Source organism: Juglans regia, chromosome 3 (genome assembly GCF_001411555.2).
Source record: "Juglans regia cultivar Chandler chromosome 3, Walnut 2.0, whole genome shotgun sequence".
Taxonomy (NCBI): domain Eukaryota; kingdom Viridiplantae; phylum Streptophyta; class Magnoliopsida; order Fagales; family Juglandaceae; genus Juglans; species Juglans regia.
Window position 1 is genome coordinate 29,517,933 of NC_049903.1, and position 16,081 is coordinate 29,534,013.

Sequence of the window (16,081 nt, forward strand, 5' to 3'; positions counted from 1 at the left end):
AGATTTGTATATATCATCTATAGAAAAAATTTTATTTTTCTTATCTTAAATTTTGTAATTTTTAATTTCGCTTATAATTAAAAATATACTATTTGAACTAGTTTATATATTTATCACTTAAATGAGAAATCATTTCGGATTGATTTGGATTATGAGATAAAATAGTTTTAGATGAAAGTTAAAAAAATATTAGTAGAATATTAATTTTTAATATTATTATTATTTTAAAATTTAAAAATATTGAATTGAGATTTGAAAAAATTAAATTATTTATTATATTATATGTAAAAATTAACAAAAATTATAATGATGAAATTAAACGAAATTAAATACTTACCGAATGTAAACCGGGTATTAGAATTACATTAAAAAATAAAAAGAAAAAACAAAGAAAACCTTGGAAGCTTCGTACGAGGATCGCAGAACTCGTCCGTTTATGCGATCCTAGGACGAAAAGTGGCAGACGCGGCAGGGAGAAAAACTAGCGTACACCACCGTCAAAAAAAGTGTGTTAGGGGGTATTTTCGTCCTTGTAATGATCGAGTCAAATAAATAGTCCAAGCAAGCACCAGGAAGCCAGGAACCCAACACCGTAGTGCCGTACTACTTCTGCAACGTCTGTGAGTCAAACAAAACGAATGTACGTTTCAAATTTAGACCCTCGACTCCCAACATCTTTAAATACCAAACTCGCAGCCACTCCAGCTGTCTCATAAATTTCCTTTCCAATTTCCATTCAATTTACGTTATCAAAGCCGATACTTTTCTGACTTCAATTCCTAAGTTCTAACGTTACGTACGTCCAGTTTGTTCATATGGCCATGAAGAGAATGAGAGAAGATCATGGAGGGAAAGTAGAAAGCTTAGACATGGCGGATTGTCTGATGCTGCTGTCTCATGGCTTAGCAGCAAATACGACCAAGCCCAAAACAACCTCGAAGGTTGATGTCTTTGAATGCAAGACTTGTAATCGCCAATTCACATCGTTTCAAGCTCTGGGTGGCCACCGAGCCAGCCACAAGAGGCCGAGATTAATGGGGCCGGAAGAAGAACAGAGAGAAGATGGGAATAAATTGCAGACGTCAGGGAAGAAACCAAAGATGCATGAGTGCTCCATTTGTGGGCTGAAGTTTGCGATGGGGCAGGCTCTGGGGGGTCATATGAGGCGGCACAGGCCGAATCATGATGGTCATGGATTATCATACGTTCCTGATCATGATGTCGGCGCAAAAGTGCCGGTCGCGGTGATGAAAAGATCTAATAGCAGTAAGAGGGTTGTCTTCTTGGACTTGAACTTGACACCCTTGGAGAACGATTTAAATTTGTTATTTGGGAAGATGGCTCCTAAAGTCGACCTTCGTTTGATGATTTGATGTCGATCGCTAGCTTTTCATGTGTAGCCAGATTTTTTTTTTTTTTTTCCATTTCATTTTTATATTCATTCATTTATAATTTGATGTACGTATAATATCTTTCATGAGTTGATCTTTACATATTTTGTTAATTGAGACGTTGCTTTTTGATCTCTTGTCCGGTCATTGGACTTAATTATTCTCGTGGGAATTCCTACTTTTACGTTTAAATATTATTTTATTTTATTTCTCTCTTTCCTAAAGCCAAGATTTGAAATTGTGATGAGTTGAGATGCAGTACTATGCTTCGCTAAATGGGTGTAAACTAGTGAAGTTCGAGCGAGTAATGGGTGGTCAGATTTTGTTCGTTTAATTTTATTCAAGCACGACTCGAGCTTGAACTTTTTATTGAGTTAGATTTTATGTTCACGAACAGGTCATTTAATATTCAAACAAGTTCGAGCATGTTCATGAACTGCTTCATGTTGATAAAATAGATTACTTATATTGAATTTTATAATTTTTACATTTATAAATACTCAAGTAGCACATTTAGTATTAGGGACATGATTTTTTATCTCTAATATTTTTAAACATTAATGTTTAAAACGAGTATTTGTAACAGATTATTTGTGATAGATTATTTGCGATAAGAATGACTTATTATTTGTGATAAAAACAGACTCATTTTGACAAGAAATAATTATTTTCATAAGAATTAATAGCTGGTCATGATTAAGCAGATCGTTTAATAATTGAATATAATTTTAGAAAAATGCTGAGTACAAGAGCCTCATGTAAGCGGTGCGTAAACACCGGCTGATGTGGAAAAATACAAAAGCACCGTTTCAAAAAACTGGAGCTCATCGTATCAAGGCTTTCCTCAGTTTCCCTCCTTAATTCCCTCTCTGCATTCCGTTTATGCACCTTCCACGCACGAAGCGTAGGTTGTGCTCTGCTCAGCCTCTCCTCCATGTTTTTTTCACTTCTTTAGATCTATAGTTCTTCATGCTTAATTAGCAGTCACAAAGATCACTCATAAAGGTGTATTTATTTGTCACTCATAAGATGGAACTGAGGAATCAAATGACTGGGGGACTTCATACTATTTTAGAAGAAGAAGAGTCAGAGTCTGCAACCAAGGTTGAAGGTCTAAAGCCTCTGAAGATTGATGAAAAGTTTGAGTTCAAAGATCGAATGGAAGAGATCCAAAAGGTTTACAAGAGCTACTCGGACAAAATCTGAAAACTGGGTTTGGGAGAAATAGTCAACATGGGTTTGGGAGAAATCTGTTAATCATGAAATCCAGTGTTTTTCTTCATTGCCAGATGAAATCTAATATATGGGTTTGTTTTTCTTGGGGAAGAAATGTTTTCAGAGGAAGGTCGATTTGTGGTTTCTGTAAGAAAGCGTTTTTCTTCATTGCCATATGAAATCTAATAAATGAGTTTTTTTTTTTCTTGGGGAAGAAATGCTTTTTAGAGGAAGGCCGATTTGTGGTTCCTGTAAGAAATAGGTTTGGGTTATCTTCTAATAAATGATTATATTTATGGATTCGGAGGAGAAGTTAAAGGAGGTGGAAAAGTGCTTAGATCCTCAACCATGGCATGCCTGCGCCGGTGGAATGGTGCAAATGAGACTGGTTCTAGTGAATGCCAATGAGTCAGACTTTGAAGATGATGGGATTGGAGGGGTTAATGGGTCTGAAGCGCAAGAAAAACCAACCTTCTTTGCAAAGATACTGACTCAATCGGATGCGAACAATGGCGAGGTTTTTTTTGTTCCACGGTACTGCGCGAAAACGATCTTTCCACAATTGGATTATTCGGCGGATCCCCTTCAGACAATCTTTCCGCGGCTAGAACTCCCTGGCTAAAGATGAGAAGTGCAAATTGCCGAAGAAAATCAGAGGAAGAAGATGAGAAGTGGAGAAGTGAAACGGGAATGAAATCCGAAATGCATTGCACTCTGTTTTTTTTTTTTTTTTTAATTAACAGTAGTTGCCACATCATCAACCGACTACACGATGACTGTAGCCGGCGACTGTAAATAGCAGAATTGATAATTTTATCTTCACAAACAAATCATTTAATAAACAAATTCAGCCAAACTCGAGTTTGAACGAGCCATCTCGAACCACTTGTCAAGTTAATTTATTTACAACGTCGACCCCTAGCTACTTCATTATTTTGGACTGATTCCTGGAGATCGAGACTCACTTCCTCTTCTTCCTAATAATCGACAAGTGATAATCGAAGCAGAAACTGTGTACAAAAGGCGGAAGAAAAGTTTCCAAAGAAAGCATTGGATGAAGGGCTTACGTTCGCCGTGCACTACAGCGCGCAAATGGCGGCTGTGTTGACGGTGCGTGTCACACCCGTTGAAAATGGATCAAATAATAAAAAGTCATCGATATTGTTCTGCAAATACATTATAAGAGCATAAATAAAGAATAAATAATTCAATTTTTTTTATATTTAAAAATAATAATAATATTTTATTCAACTTTTATTATAATTTTAAATTAATCTCATGACTTTATAATAACATATATTTTTTACTTTATTTTATTTTAAAGATAAAAGAAAAAGAAAAAAAACTCCAATCCGAATACTCGTCTGAGTCATGATCATGTGGTAAACACTAAACACCCCATTATACAAGTTAGGAGAAAACAGCCAAAGGATATTTCTATTCGTTTGACCTCAAACTCCAGTATATATGCTGAAGATGGAATTGATTCCCTCAAACAGGACAACAAACTAAATTAACCGGTTGTACATTAATTCTCAGTTAGTACTTCACGAGGAATATGTCATTCTTCGGTGGCTTCCCACGACACACGTAAACAGTACTATCTAATGATCTGTCTTTTGTTGACTGACTGGACCTCATGACCTCCTTGCAATATTAATGTTGAACATCATCCATCAATCCTGCTCCAACCATTCATTTCAACTCCAAGACCGACCAACTAATTTATAACATGTTTTTGCAAATATATATATATATATTTATATATTTATAGGGAAAAATCAAATTCCATAAGCATGCAGCCTCATAATCTGACTCTTTAAGCAAATAGTAGTGGAATTCACATTACTGCCTTTTTTCAAAAAAGTATAACCCGACTTTTTCAAATTTTTAATTTTTTGGGTTTAAAAACAAATCATTCCGTCCAAAACCATGGCTGCGCACAGATCATAAAGTGTCGCGTTACCAAACAAATGATGGCGTCACGTATATATATATATACTAGTTAGGGCAACGTGCGCTGCATGTGTGCCCAATTGTCTACCATTAAATACTGCGAGATATATAATAGACAATAAAATATGACCAACTTCAAATAGAATCATCGTGTAAAGCAAATCATCATATTATTACAAGCAGTATATGAGTAAGGATTTTTAACTAATTTCTCTTTTTATCTCATATTATAAACCATAATATCAATGATTATATCCAATAGTGAGAATCTTGGATCTTGTTAGGCAGCAAACTCAAGAATTGAATGCACTTAAATGAAATGTAACATCCATAAGCAAATTAAGATTATTTCTTTTACTAAAAATAAAATATTGTTTGGTTAAGTTTTACCAAAATCTCTTGTTTAAAAGGCTAATATTTCTATAATATTAAAAAATAATATTCTAACAATTTTTTATTTAACTTTTCATTTTCATTTCAACTAATCTCATCTCAATTAGGATCTAACCTATCAAAAAAAAAAAAACCTCAGTATCCAAACTCACCTGATCGGCAAAAGAGCAAAAACATAATAGAATCGAATTTGATGAGAAAAACAGGAAAAAAATAGAGAGAGAAATTGATAAGAACAATGTTCATCCCTTACTTATTTTCAAATAAAAGTCTATTTGAAAATAGATTTTATTTCAAAATTTTCATATCATATCCCATCTCTTTTTTAAACATAACTGCAATACAAAACTTTTAAAATAATCATTACAACTTTCTTAAAATTTCAAATTTCAAATAAAACATAATTTATCTTTTTAAATTTTAAAACAAAAATAATATTATAAAATTATGATCTAAGTGTCTTATAATATTTTAATTTTATAATATTTTTTATTTAACTCTTTCTCTCTTTCAATTATTTTTTATAAAATTTCATCTCATCTAACTCTCTCCAACATTATATAAATTTTCAGAGAAGGAAAAAATTAAAAATATTCTAATATATATTAACATATTCTAGACCATATTATTTAACACTACAAATAATGTTAAATTATTGCGTTAATTCAAAGGCAATTTAGCTCTTAATTTAAGAATGCAAACCATATCATCTTAATTTACTTCAAAAGTTTTAATAACTCTTTTTAATATTATTAAAACAGAAATACTATAAGAAATAATAACAATGAAAAACATTAATTTATTTAACATTTTCACACTTGGCTAAATAAAATAGTAATAATGACATATTATATTTTTAAATTATTAAGAAGTTATAATTTATTTCCTTATGAAAATTTGTAATTATACTAACCAACTTACTATTATTACTCTTAATAATTATAGTTGGATGCACATGTTGTATATTTGTTATTTCCAAAATAAATATATAATGTGTCAGTTTTAAAATTAAAAACGACAGTGGTAAATATTAAATAATTTAATCATATATTTTATAAAGTCTCATCCTTTTCATTTAAAAAAAGATAATGATAGGGTTACTACCTTATTACTATCCAATTACTATTTATAGTTAATTTCAAGTTTTTTATTTTTTTATCATTTTCTTTGAAGTATTTTTTTAACATCCTTAATCGAAAAAATTAAAAAAATATATAATTTTATTAATAACACTTCCTTAACCATTAAGTAAAATAAAAAATTTTTTAAAAAAAATCAAATATAAAAAAAGTAGTAAATGAGTAGTAGGAGAGTAGTAACCCTATCATTTTCCTTTAAAAAAAATTAAATAAACTATAGTACATTAGAAACTATAGATTTACCTCAAATAGCATAATTGATTTCAAGTTAATTAATAAACTATTCAATTTATCCAGAAATTAAAAAAAATATTTAAGTTTATTTTTTAATAAATCATTAAACAAAAATCATTAATAAAATGAAAAAAATAGATTTATACTTAAACGTAACAATTGAATTCAATATTTACATAATTCAAAATTAAAGGAAATAAAACACAATAAAGACAAAAAATTAAATTAAATTAAAAAAAATTAAACTTAAAAAAAAAAAAAATGAGAGCGGCGGTGTCGAGCACGACGGTGTGTGACGGCACACCGTAGCAGATGAAGAAACGGACGTGGGAGAGGGGAGGAGGTGCTTGCGCGCGAGAGAACCAGGGGTAAAATTGGAAGAATGTCAGTGGCAAAACCGAAAGTTTGAAATAAAAGTAGGGGTAAAATTGGAAACAAAATGTTAGACGAAAATACTGTTACTAACCTATTCGCGCTTTATATATAAGTAGATATATATGATGATCACATGTCATACGAACACCCAACATATATGCCACATCATGTCTAAGAAAGATTATATCAAAAAAATTAAACAGCTTTTGAAAAAAATTCAATTATGAAAAATCAAAGAAATTACAACGTAAAAATAAATTAAATGTTTGAAAAATTGTTTGAAACTGCAAAGATTGTTAGAAAAATGAAAAAAGAAAACTTGCAAACAATGTCTAGAAAAAGCACCAATTATTTTTTATTTTCAAGATATATATAATTAATTTCTAAGGGGAAATCTTACCAAACTTACCATTGCGGTTGCCAATGCTATACTGACACATCAGAATCCTCATAGTAAACTCCAGTAGTACTGCATATATCACAGCATAGCAAAAGTAAAACTCCCACTTTCACCCACGTATATGTTTTCCTCCTGTGAAGAGAGACCCAGTTGGACACCCTCGCACTTTGTACCCACCCCACCGCCGCACGCCATACGACAATCACACTAGCAGAGGAGCTCTAGACTAGACCAACACAACAAGCTCCATTTGCAGCATCCTTTCTTTTGTAAGTAATATTGAACTTCATTCAGGAGATGCAAGTAAAATCTAACAATATTTGCAGCAAAGTGCATCACAAACAAGGGTGTTTTTGCAAGCGCTGTATTGTTTTGTGGAATACAGCCATTCACAAGCAAGCAAAGTGCATAACAATAACTTGAAAAATAAAGGAACACAAACAATAAAGGCATGAAGTATTTACATTAGAAAGCACAACACATTTACACATTTTCAGTCACAGCCATGAAGGATAACCATTAGAAATTAATGGCAGCAAAGTGCTTCACAGGTAAAAAAGCCATTTTAACTCAAGTTCTGAAATTTGTAGATAAAGCAATTTCACAGAAAAATAGCAATTTTAGAAGAAACGGAAAAGTCACACAACGATGAAATTTTATCTAAGAATTGATACCAGAGATCTCGTTGAGGAAGGAGGCAACCGAAGCAACGCAATTCGGTCGTCGATTGAGAGGCTGATGGCACGATAACATGATACTGCATGTATAGTGATAACATGATATGTTAAATATATATACTCCAGTACCCAAATAATTACAAATTTAAGAAGATATACAATATTATAATGTGAAATATTTAAATTCTAATTTTCTTGAAAAAAAATTAGATACAAGTAAATGCAGTTACCATGATTAATTACTTTACGTGATACAAAAACTAATTTGATGATAATAAAAAAGAATTGTAGATGCTACCTATGAGCACAATAAACTCTAACATTCAAAAGTGATAGGCCATGCGTGGACTAGGCCCAATTAGCTGATGTCCGCGTATGTATTATATATGTTTCTGAAATTAACATAAGGTCACATATGCATGCATTTATATATAATCACGTCTCACGCAGAAGAAGATAACAATATTAATACAAATTAAATTATTAATTATTGCCTGTAATCCAATGAACAGTAAATTACTACATTTTCATATGTTATAGGTATTGATAAATCAAGTTAAGCTGAGCAAAACTTGGGTCATATATATAACTCTGTCGTTTCCTCTTATCGATCGATTCCTGAAATTAATGTTTCATATGTTATAGACATGATCTGCATATGAACGTCACTGCTGCTTACCCATTTATTTTATAGATCAGTGACATTAATGTTTCTAATTAGTGACATGCAGTTTAAATTAAGCTAGCTAGCTAGCCAGCCATGCATGCAGCCAGATAGGAATTATAAAACTACGAAAGTTTTTCACGTTTCTTCATTCGATCGGCAGCTGTCCTATATATCTAGCTTTAATAGCTAGCAAAATTAAACACAAGATCGAAGATTCCTATATATAATATAGAAAAATACTCTAACAGTAAATAGATTATATAAAAATAAATTTATAAATTTACATGGTTTAATATATTACATCAAATTATTAAGTTATTTTTATTATAAAATAGATCTAACGAATCTTATAAAATTACGTTAGTTTGTAAATTTACTTTTGTATAATCTCTTTGTATCTGTAACAGTATTACTTCTCATATAGATATATATATATATATATATATATAATGACCTGCGCGCGCCACGAACACCACGATGCATATAATACTTATGCATATATTAATTCTTCATTAATGTACTTGTTATTGCATGCGCGCGTACGTCCAATGATATGATTCCTAGCTTGAGAAATGATCAATGTAACTTCCAAGTCATATAGAATCAATCTTTATGTAAAGTCCTTAATTAATTATATATAATCGTACTGATCAGTACTGCATGATATGCTTTGAAATTCATTTTACTCTGTGTGTGTATATATATATATATATATATATGCATGGTCTGTCTGAGCTCGTACATATTATATCATCCATGGATCGAAAGCCAACTTTTTGAAGCCTCTGCACGCGTTCGTGTGTTAAAAGATCGTAAAGTAATTAAGACACGTACGAGTGCTAATTATTTGAGAAGTTCTCGAAATATGTGTATCTCTTGCTTTTTATTGCACTAGATATCATGTTGTTGACATCGCAATATTACTCATTCATGACTATTCTTTTATTAAGAAATATCTGATCTAATAATTTTGGATAGTGTCACGTCACGCATTATAATAGGCCAGATATATAGAAGTAGAATGAGAGTTGTATATACACTATTTTCATGTATATATATCATCAAACTAGTTTTTTAGTTATTCGTTAAAAAATAGTATTTTAACAAGAGGATTAATTTCTGGCTTTATTAGGAGTCGTGTTTTAGGCATGCAGGATCCAGTTCTAAACTACTTAGGTTAATTCATTAATGGAATTCTTGTTACTCCCTTTAAATATATACCTATGGGTTTCATGATAAAGATCATCAAATTTTATTTAAAAAGTATTTGTAAGTGTTGTTTGAGAAATGATTTGTATAAGTTTTAATTAATAGACAAGTTTCGTATAGTCATTTTATAAAAAAGTTAACCTCACTTTAAAAAATATAAAAAATCTATTTTTTTTTTATAAAACTCATTTTTATATAAAAGATTTATACGAAGTTTATTTATTTAAAATTTATAACTAACATTAATCTTGTAGTTAAGTCCGTCCGGCTATCATTAATAGTTCCTCAAGTCTGATTTTCCATTAATTGCTTCCATTATAGGCTAGGGTAGTTCTGGACATAAACATAAAGACAGCTTCAGAATATTATTGGATACAAACCAGAAAGTGGAGTTGATTTTTTTCAGGAAAAGAAGGCAAAAAGGGTTTAGCAAGAGAGAAGAAGTTGGGGTTAGGTTAATCAATCAGGATTAGGCATGATTTGTTGAAATCCCAGATCAGCGACCGCAGCCCGGGCCAGACAGCACGGCGAGCACGCACTAGTAATGATCAGGATGGTCATTACACCAGCCATTTTCTCAAGCTAGCGCTGGCCCAGAACAGGATTAAAAAGCTTTTGCCACTTTAAGAGCACAAAAGTATGAAACATGATTATAAATATAATAAGAAATTATAATTGTAATTGTGAGTATATAAATATCGTATAATTATTTTGAAAAAATTAAATTCGGAATTCACATGAAAAAAAAAATTAATTAATTTTTTAATAATAAATCTCACTCTTTTTTAAAATAATTGTACAATACTTACGTGTCAACGCTTACGTATTTCACGACTATATGTAACTCATATATAATATGTTTGGAGGATCCGATCCATAGATCATAATTATCTCAATATATAGGAGAGGGATCATGATTAGGACGCTTACCAGCAATGATCCATATTAGTTTTAAGCTAATCATTATAGGTTGGTTTGGCTTGGCTAATTCAACTATCTCTCTCTCTCTCTCTCTCTCTCTCTCTCTCTCTCTCTATATATATATATATATATATATATATATATTTAATATGTGCATCTTTTTGGAATAATATAAGCACTAGTTAGCTAGTCCCACTTCTCATTGCCTAAAGTGTGGCATCCCGTTGTGTTTCAATAATTTTGTAACTAACGGGTTGGACGGTATTATCACCTAATTATGCTTTGGTTCCTTAACACCACGAGCTGCCATTAATACTTCATGATGTGACCAGTACTCGTAGGATGAGTTCTCTTCCTTTCCGGCGGTTCTAATTCTAATATTGGGAAAATTATTAATTAGTGTTTTCCAACAATGTATAAATTGCTCTAATCTTGTGACAACACGTTAATTATTAGGTTATTAAAATTACTTATGTAAATATTAATTTTAATTAATATGGTATATATCTTAATTATCATAGAATATGAGTATCACATGATATCGATCGGTATTTTAGAAATACTTAATAATTAGTGCTAACCTAGATTAAAAAAAAATTCACTAGTGCAATGAGCTTATGAACATATGATTTTAATTTTCTTTTTTAAATATATATATATATTTAAGGGTTGAATATTAAAGCATTCATTATAGTTCGATTTTGGACAGATTTATCTCCATATTTTAACTTTAACTTTTTATTCTAAGTCCTTTCAACTTTAATAATTTTAGTTCTTCCGCTATTAAACCATTACGCTTTTAGGTCAAGTTTTAACAACTCAGATATTTCGAACTTGGACCTGCAAAAGATAGAAAAAGAGACAACTAGGAGAAGGCAGCCTTGGGATGGGGAGTCTTTGATGCTAAAGTTAGAAACTTTTCTTGAAAGTTTGTAAATAAGTAAAAGAATTTAGGGATCAAAAAGACTTTTCTCGTACCTGAGACTTGCTATTTATACCATAAGTCTGCGTGTCTGCCCCCATGGAGTTCGTTTCCTTCATACTGTTCCTTTGTCAAAATTCTTTAATGCGTCGTGGTTTTGTGATGGCGTCATTAATGTGGTATGTAGATCGGGTAGTGGTGCCATTAATGTAGGGTGATTTTTCGATTTTCCTCACCCTGCTAGCATCCTTGGTGGTCTGTTGATGTCCCTCCTGTCAAAGGATCCAAGGTCCCCGTACATTATGCCCATTACACAGACAAGCACTCAAGAGCTAGACAATATTCAAGTGGTCTCCAGGTCGACGAGTTACATCCCCTGCAACACGTTCCCTCATACAGGTTGCGTCCAAAGGAGCCTACCCATGGGCCAGGTCAGAGACTTTACTTGTTCTGGGCTGGGCTTTTGGTCCTTATTCCCTTGGTTGCCATTCTCAGGCCCGCTGGGATTGAGAGGGGGGGGAGGGGGGGGAAATCCCCTTACAATTATCCCGCTAATTCTCACCGGACGAGTACAGGAGGAATTATTATTACTTGAACCCGCCTTACTGTTGAGGCTGGACCCCTCTGCTGACGTGTATGGGGTTCCAAAGTGTTGGGAGGTTCTCGTCGTTTGGCTAACATGGTAACGTTTCCCTTCCATTCTTGTTGGCTAAATTTTCGATAATTCTAATGGTATCTTTTTAGTCATATTAATATCAAAGGCATCAGGCGGCTCTTTGCCTTCCCGTCACTTTGCAGATTGCATTCCCGGGATTCGAAACGTCTCATACTTCTCCCTTCTGCCACGGGACATGAGATATCAACCGTTGTCTTCCCCTTATATAAATACAGTTGAGGTTAGAGTTTCCTTTCCTTTCATTGCATTGTAGCTCTCTTGTCTTCCTTGTTCTTCCAACTTCTTCTCCCTTTGCTTACTCTCCTTCCTTTATTACATTTTACTTCTGTGTCGATGGCTTCTAAAAAATCCGTTCAACCCATGGCTTCCGGTGGGGAGAGACGCCAACGTTGGGTCGTCTTTCGGGGCAGCAGTTGGTGTTCAAATGCACATGCGACGATGCTAGCTTCACTGGCCCTCACTTTCCAGGTGCCTAAATCTGTGCTCTTCGAGGCCCCTGGTCCACAAAAGGGTGCCATTGACATTGAGGGTCACTCCACTAGAATGACCCTATTTCCTTCCATATTTTCGTATGGCTTAGGGCTCCGTTTCCCTCACCCTGTTTGCGACTTGCTAGATCACCTTGGTCTAGCCCCCTCTTCATTGCACCCGAACGCTTGGAGGCTTCTGATTTGTTGCAACATCATCTGGTGGCATGCTTTGCTAGAAATGGACTCAAACAATACTGATCTTGCCGGCCGTGAGTTTCTCCTCACTCACAAGGTGTTGCAGCAGAAGGGGAATGTTTGTAGCCCACTCCTCCATAGTTTTTAGTCTTACTTTCATAGCTTCCTTTATGTCTCCTCTGAGCTGTCCAGAACGGGTTATCACAGGCATGCAAAGTACACATAAGATCTATAAGGATCTCACAGACGACGCCATTGTTAATCTCGTGTTTCGAACGCTTTTAGGCCGGGTCCGATAACTCAGGTCTTCCAAACTTGGGCCTGCAAAGATAGGAAATGAAGCAACTAGAAGAGGGCAACCTTGGGGCCAAGGAGTCTCTGATGCCAAAGTTAGTAAATTCTCTTGGAAGTTTGAAAATAAGTAAGAAAATCTAGGTATCAGAGAGACTTTTCTCGTACCTAAGACTTATTATTTATATCATAAGTCTAGGGAACATATCGTGTATGCCCTCATGGAGTCCGCGTCTTTCGTACTATTCATTTTGTCAAAATATTTTAATGTGGCGTGACTCTACGATAGCATCATTAATGTGGCGTGTAGCTCGGGTAATTGTGCCATTAATCCGGCGTGGTTTTTCTATTTCCCTCACCCTGCTAGAGTCCTTGGTGGTCCGTTGATACCCCTCCTGTCAAAGGATCGAGGGTCTCTCATACAGTACGCCCACTATACAGACAAGCACTCAAGAGCTAGATACTATTCGAGAGATCTCCAAGTCGAGGAGTCTCATTCCCTGCAGCACATTCCCTCATGCATGCTGCGTCCAGAGGAGCCTACCCATGTGCCAGATTAGAGACTTTACTTGTTCTGGACAGGACTTTTGGTTCTTATTCCCTTGATTGTCATTCTCAAACCCGCTAGGATTTTTTTGGGGGGGGACCCTTATAAATATAATCAATTCAATGCATCGTATCAGCACCAATAATTTAGTGCCACATGTAATAAATACATTTATTTTTTAATTGTTTGCATAACTATAATAAATATCGTACCCATGCAGAGTACTTAGGCTATATTTAGATGTCAAGCTATTTGGATGTCAAGCACATTTTAATCCATCTCAAACCAATCATTAATAGAATTTATTATTTTTTTAATTTTTTATAAAAAAAATTAAATTCATCTCAACCTACTTTATATATTCAAATACATATTTCAATCTATTTACATTTAAACACATCTCAATGAAACTTACAAAGAATTACTATTCATAGATCAATTTAATTCATCTGAAATCACTTCAATATTCAAACGCAACCTAAACCTCGTTTTGTAAATAACAGAACTCATTTAACCGCATTCATATATGATTACCCATGCTGCGGAGTAATGCCCCTAGCTTGACCATTGAGTGAAGAATGCAATGCAGACACCTCATTTTTTGTGGCTACGCTGTGTTTTATTGGTGCTTTGACTAGCTTCTTCAACTCGGCACTCCAAATATATTCTTTACTTATCATTAGTTCGTCACTTTCAAATGTAGAACATTTATGTAGTACCATGACTAATTAGAATATTTAATAAAATTATTATATTTTTGAGTCGACGTTACTTTGTTTATTTATATCATTTAAATGATAATTAAAACTTATTTTTTAAATTAAATTATATCATATAAATATTTTATTAAATATATTCTTACTCTCCGACTTAATAATAGAATTTTTATTACAAAATACCAGGATATCTGACTATTATTCAAAAGTAATTGGCTAATTACCCTCTCCCCGATGCAACATCGGCCATGCACTCCATCTTTGACTTTCATAAATGCCGGTCATTCATAGCATTTTGACTAAAGAACGCGTGATTTTATTTTTTTATTTTAATAGCTTATATATTTATTTTTTATTTAATAATTAAAAAAATAATTTTCTAATGTATTGATATGTTTTTTTTATTTTTTAAAAATAATTAAATATATAAAAATATATAAAAATAAGAATAAAAGAAATAAAAAATAAAATTTATGCTAACGGGCATAGCCAACTTATTCGCTGGACAGCACACTAACACTGTCCTTTGGCTGATCCTCGTGCTTACGGTATGGTGGTTGGACTTTGCATAATCATAATGTAGAAATGAAAAAATAATAATTTTTCTTTTCAAATTCCCTTTTATTTTTTCTCTAATTTGCTGTGTTTTAATTTTTTTAAAAAAAAATTGTGAATTAATTATACATGAGTTTTTGTTGTATCATTTCTCATGGTAAAGTCCCTATTAAGATTTTACCTTATTTTAAAGACGAAAGGATTTCATGAGAAAAGCATCCTCACTTCTCCATTATCACTTTTCTTTGAGTGATTGGACAATTCAACGTGGTGTTTTTGGATATAATATTTGTGAGAATCTATTTTAGTTGTTTATTAAGTTATTTAACAATAATTTATTAAGTGAAAAACTCATATCCACCTCACCCTACATTTTTAAAAATTAAAAATATTTATAATTTTTTTAGTCATTATTCTCTCATTATCTCCTTATACGACATCAGACATTTTTTTTTAAAATATATTCTCTGAAATCCAACTATTTTACGAGAATTTGTGTGTTCACGTTCCAAAGGAATTAAGAACAGATTCATTTCAAAGAGTCAAAGTTGTCATATTATATATATATATATATATATATATATATATATATATAAATGCATCTTAAACGTCCATGGACCCTTAAGTTAGCATGTTTACATCAAATGGATAACATTATTGGGATCGAAGTTCTTCCATATTGGAAATATGATTTAGGAAGACAAAGTCATCGTATAGGCCTAAAATTGTGGTGACACGTCTTGTAGGCTATTTAGGCATTAATTCATGATGTCCTTGTTTTTTATGCTACCGTTTTATTTTTTATTTTTTTTATTTATTTGGTATCATTATTATAAATATATATATATATAAGAAAAATTAGACTATTTGAGAATTTATATGATTTTTTTACTGCTACTCTTTTAATTGATCCTGACCATTTATAAATTTTCTATTAAAATGGGGAGCTATTTTATTTTAATATCTAAAGATGAGATGAGTTGAGGTGAGATGATTTGTTAATAATAATAAAATTTTTAGTTGAAATTAAATAAGATAAGGTAAAATTTCATCTTACCTCTAAATTCAAACGGGCTCTTAAAGAAAAATTGATTGAGCTGGCCGCTAGAGGTTTTATTTGGTTAAAAATGTA

General features: G+C 32.5%; 1 protein-coding gene across 1 annotated transcript; it reads left to right on the forward strand.

Annotated features, from left to right (window-relative positions):
• The first annotated feature begins 705 nt into the window (after window positions 1-705).
• LOC109009638 (zinc finger protein ZAT11-like) lies at window positions 706-1,566 on the forward strand. Its single transcript, XM_018990217.2, has one exon. It carries the CDS (start codon window positions 816-818, stop codon window positions 1,371-1,373), a length of 558 nt encoding a protein of 185 aa, XP_018845762.1. The 5' UTR covers window positions 706-815; the 3' UTR covers window positions 1,374-1,566.
• The last annotated feature ends 14,515 nt before the right edge of the window (window positions 1,567-16,081 follow it).

What these genes read in the sequence shown, in the direction of transcription:
- LOC109009638 (XM_018990217.2), top strand. Translation starts at nt 816, where the DNA reads ATGGCCATGAAGAGAATGAGAGAAGATCATGGAGGGAAAGTAGAAAGC.